This window comes from Octodon degus, unplaced genomic scaffold, assembly GCF_000260255.1.
Source record: "Octodon degus isolate 3935 unplaced genomic scaffold, OctDeg1.0 scaffold00102, whole genome shotgun sequence".
NCBI lineage: Eukaryota > Metazoa > Chordata > Mammalia > Rodentia > Octodontidae > Octodon > Octodon degus.
The window spans coordinates 7,944,122-7,949,116 of NW_004524678.1; the positions used below are offsets into that span (position 1 = coordinate 7,944,122).

Below are 4,995 nucleotides of genomic sequence, written 5' to 3' on the forward strand. Positions count from 1 at the left end.
AGTGAGTTTGAGTTCATGCAGGATTCTAAACTTACACAGCTCTGTGGAAATAGTTAATAGAATATACCATGCTGCAAAGCCCACAGATTCAAAGTAAATTGAATATTCATGACTAAGAGACTGGGGAATGCCATCTAATAAAAATTCATGACTCTCCCCAATTTCTAACCTGAGGCTTTTTTAGGCCTTGAACTCACTCACTGAAGAGAAACTGAATCCCTGGAAAGAACCCTGCACCATCCACTTGAGTATATATGATAATGACTCTATAGGTTCTTTCTATAGGGTTCTGCATCAAAGTGCTTACATAGACACCTACTACTGAAACATTTTGAGGACTAGTAACATGAGGTCCAAGTTGCCCGGATATCTAGGATTCTGTAGTCGGCAAGTTACCATAGGATTATCTTGTCATGACATGTTCCAGATCATCTAAAAACTCCAATTTAATACAATGATGAGATGGCCTTTTGAAAAGGCAGCTGAATCTTGTAGAAATAACACCCAGTGAGGAGCTGATGTTATCCACTAGGATACAGTTTAATCCTAAATCAGTGCTCACTATTGTATAATGTTTTATTTTCTGTAAAGTACACAGGTGTAAAAATCAAGTAGTAACCTCACTCACTCCTGTCTCATCCGATGACCCACTTGGGGAGTCTACACCTCTCTTCCCACATCTCTGAGCTTTGCCAGTTTAGAGCCTGAAGTTCCCAGAGAGGAAAATAGCTTATATTAAGTGACCCAGCATGAGCCCTATTGACTTTTACACATAAACGTTATGCAGCTACTTAGTTTCCTGTGTCAGGAAACAGCAGGTAAGGAGTCACTGTCTTGGCAGGAGTAACTAGCCTGTAAGTTCTGCAGGAAGTGGTGCTATGTTGCATCAGGAGGCAGGAAAGAATGTGTGTGATGCTTATCTCATCCATAGGCCAGCTCTTGGGGTTCTGTCCTCCAATTATGTTGGTAAATAGGCCCTTGTATCAGCCGTGGCCTTAGAAGAGCATGATACCCAAGATCTCAAACTTCTCGGGGATAAGGCTTTGCAAGCACCACTAGGGAAGTTACCTAGACCTTAAAAGGATATTCTAGCCCAGGATATGAACAAGATACACTAGCCCAAAGTATGAAGAATTTAGAGGTAGTGGTACAGGAAATGGTAAGTAGCATCCTATCACCATACTGTTTTGAATTTTTTCTGAAACAAGGAAACTAGCCCGAATCCTGGATTAGTCCCCCACCCCCATACTAGCATCCGCTGTAGCAAAAGGATCTGAGTGGATACTGCAGTGCATCACCCTCATCCCTTCCTCAAGACCAAAGTAGGCTTTTTTCCCTCAGCTGATAGCTGTCAGTTCATTCCCTTTCTACAGATTTTCCTAAGCCAGATAAAACCCAGCCTTCCCAAGGTCCTACACCTTGGTGAGAAGCAGTACAAACTGCCTAGCTGCTTCCTGGAAGATGGGTGTGTAAAGGCTTAGCCACCTTGCCCGATGGCAAGAAAACTTTTGAGGGGACATCAGAGCTCCAGAACTCTTCCAAAGTCAGTGAGACCTGTGTCATGAATGCGGCATAATTCAGTCCTTCCCACACTCAATCCTCTTTCCTTCACTCCCTCATAGGTGAGCTAGGAGGTCCTGCCTAATACGCTTACTATACACACATCCTTTAGTATCTCTGATCTTATAAATCTGAGCTAAGGTGAATATGCATGTGCATTATATACTTAGGAAGTATGGAATACATGAAATGCATTCAAAGCAATATGGAACATACCTGTTTGTACATATATAAATATATGCATTCATGTGCACAACTAGGTATAACCTCCCTGAATTTTTTTTTTTTTTCTAGCCATGCCATTATTTTACTTCTGTAATCTTCTTGGTGCCTCTTAGCTTTTAATTCTAAAGAGAAGAAATTCACTTGAGAATTTCATGAAAGACCGGTTCCTGAACACATAAGAATCTAGCAGGTAAAGCAGCCAACAGAACATTCTGGAAGCTTTGCCACAGCCTAAGATTCTCATGAGTCCAGTGACCCAAAACTCACCCATACCACAGAAGAGCAGGATCAGCCAGTTGTTCAAATTTAGTCTATTTCTGACTGAGCCTGCTGACACCACCACCTAACAAGAAAAGACCTAGGAATGCATCAATAAATTGATGCTGGGAAGTGTAATACTGTTAACTACTCACCACCCGAGGATAGCCACCATTGTTACATCGGCTTATTGATTACCAGCCAATTGTCCCTCTCCTAAGCTTTTTGGTCTCAGAATGCTGTTGATCTTACAATCTCCTGCAGATTCAATCTTCTGAAAAAGAACCAACAATTAAGAGACACTAGATTTGACAAAAAAGAAAAATATATTTTTTTTACAGTAAGCTTACTTTTTTTCAGCTCATTGAAATTCAGTTAAACTCCTATAGGATTATACCTAAAAAGCTAATCAGCAAATGAGTGAATATATGATATATGTGAAAAACTTGGAAATTTTTATGATAAGGATGCTAGAATCTCTAAATATTAAGCCGGACAGCATATGTACCCCTGCACAATTAATAGAGTGAATTTTAAATGAGAGTTCTTTAAAATTTACCAAAAAGCAGCAGTTGTTCTGTAAATTTGCACTACTAAAATTAGAGGCCTTTGAGGTAGCTGTGAAAAGATTCTAATGTTGGAAGAAGGCAAAAGAACTTCAGAATGTTACAAAACTAGAAATCCAAGTAGGACTATCAAGCAACTCATATTAAAAAAATATTTTTAAGAGCTGAGAAAATTCTCTACTTTGATTCCATAAGGCAGCTATTACTTCACAAGCTTGGTTGGCTTTTTGTTGTTGTTGTTGTTGTTGTTGTTGTTGTTGTTGTTGTTGTGGTACAGGGGATTGAACTCAGAACCTTGTGCTTGCCAGGGAAGAGCTTATTCTACTGAGCTATCTCCCCAGCACCTGATTGGCTTTTTAATATTTTTCTACATTATAAAGATTCTTTTCTGAGGAAAAATATCTTTTAAATATACAGTGGTGCATCCTCACACACTCTATTACTCTTCTGGTCTGTATCAATGTAATAGATTTTTTTCAGGCTTTCCCATAAAAGTGCTTGGCATGTGGAAGCATTTGATAGCCTGAATGAACGAGCAAATGACCTATTAATAAGGAGAGTTGAGTCTGTTATGAATCGGTGAAATAATGGTAAGAAGACACAAAATCAGGAATTACTTAAATGCGACCTTCGTAATGATAGTAATATTAATACCAGTAACAAACTATTATTAGTGTGATAGCTAACTGTTATTGAACATTTACTATGTATGGAGGAATATGTGTGTTATCTCACGTAATCCTCAAACAGCCCAAATAATATGGGGCTGACACTATTTCTTTATTGATGACAAGAGAACTGAAGACCAGAAAGGTTAAGTACAACCTTTGATCATTATAAAGATAAAGGGGTGAAAGTGACATTGCAAGTGCTGACATGGCAGTGAATAAGTGGATACTGAGTTTTTGGCATACAGTAGACCGATCCTGCTGTTGTTTAAGCCAAGTACACATTTGATCTTTTTCTGTTATGCTCTGTCAGAGGATGGAAAACCAGCTGCATTTGTCTGGGAGTGCCTGTATTTGTATTAAAGTTTTAGTGGAAGTTTTAGTCAGCAGCATTCTTTTTTCATTGATTTAGATATCATCTCTGGCTGCTCTCGTACTGCCAAGGTAGAGAGGAGTTTTTGACACAATAAGCACATGATCAACAAACCCAAGATATGTACAAATCAGTCTTTTCCCAGAAAATGATAAACACCATAGTACATAATCTTAAAATGTATATAAGTGTCACCTATTTTTTCTAATATTCAGCAATAGAAATATCGATGCCTTTTAGTAGTGGCTTCTGTTAGCACATGTCAAATTAGCTAATCTAATCTAAGTTGTAAAATTTTAGGTAAGAGTAAAATTTAATTCATTTCAAGATAATATTTAGATCATATTTTACAAGTGTATAAATGTAAACATAATTCTTTCATTTTTAAAGTATATTGGTTATTAGTAAAGAATAATAAATTAAGAAAAAGAGTCAGCTGGGTGACATGATATTGATTTTTCTGTCCCTGGTGATTTCTCAGGTTCATTGTTCATTGTCTTCTAAATGAGAGATTTGAGTGTTGATCACTCTTATGAAGCTGCTGTGTGTGGCTGTTGGCAAAGAAATTAAGTACACAAGGTCATTTGTTTCCTCTGTGAACAGACAGAGATCTGAAGAAATAATGACTGTGCTTTTTCTTATCATCTCAACTTTGGAAATGAATTCAGTAAGTTCGAGGAAGGCAGTAGTGAGCCCGTTGATAAGCAATGCAATCAGGAAGGAATGTGCATCTTGGGTTAGTGCTATGTGAGTAAAGCGCTCGGAGAGGCCGGCCATTCATAACACAGATGCTTGGTTATTTGTATTTCTTCTAGATTTGGATGATCCAGTAGTAACTGTTCATCAAAGTATAGGTGAAGCTAAAGAACAGTTTTACTATGAGAGAACAGTGTTTCTCCGGTGTGTTGCCAATTCCAATCCACCTGTTCGGTACAGCTGGAGGCGTGGCCAGGAGGTGCTGCTACAAGGCTCGGATAAAGGAGTTGAGATTTATGAACCCTTCTTTACACAGGTAAGTGTGAAAGCATAATATTTGCAACCTGCTCTACCGAAATGCTTTCCTAACTAAAGCAGGATTATAGCTATTTAAAAATGTAGTTTTTCCAAATCGATCCTTTTAAAAACACAGAGTGTTTGACTGAAATGTCTGAGGATTTCAGTATAAAGATGAATTTTCTTGTATATGGCAAACTATGATAAGTATGATCTTATGATAAATATCTCTTGAAAGTGTCTCTTAATTTAATGTATTTTGGTTTGTATATCTTCATCCGTAGATTACCCTATAAATTATGTAATTGTACATTTAACTGATCAATTGAGTTTCTGGAAGATATTTCTTAAA

At 37.7% G+C, this 4,995-nt stretch overlaps 1 protein-coding gene across 2 annotated transcripts in view; it reads left to right on the plus strand.

The window, feature by feature from the left end:
• The window catches only part of Mdga2 (MAM domain containing glycosylphosphatidylinositol anchor 2), an 883,696-nt gene that overhangs the window by 544,388 nt on the left and 334,313 nt on the right, over positions 1 to 4,995 (plus strand). For both annotated transcript variants that reach the window (XM_004638774.2, XM_004638776.2), the window contains exon 4: positions 4,466 to 4,662. In XM_004638774.2, the coding sequence (XP_004638831.1) occupies positions 4,466 to 4,662 (197 nt within the window). The remainder of the gene's footprint in view (positions 1 to 4,465; positions 4,663 to 4,995) is intronic.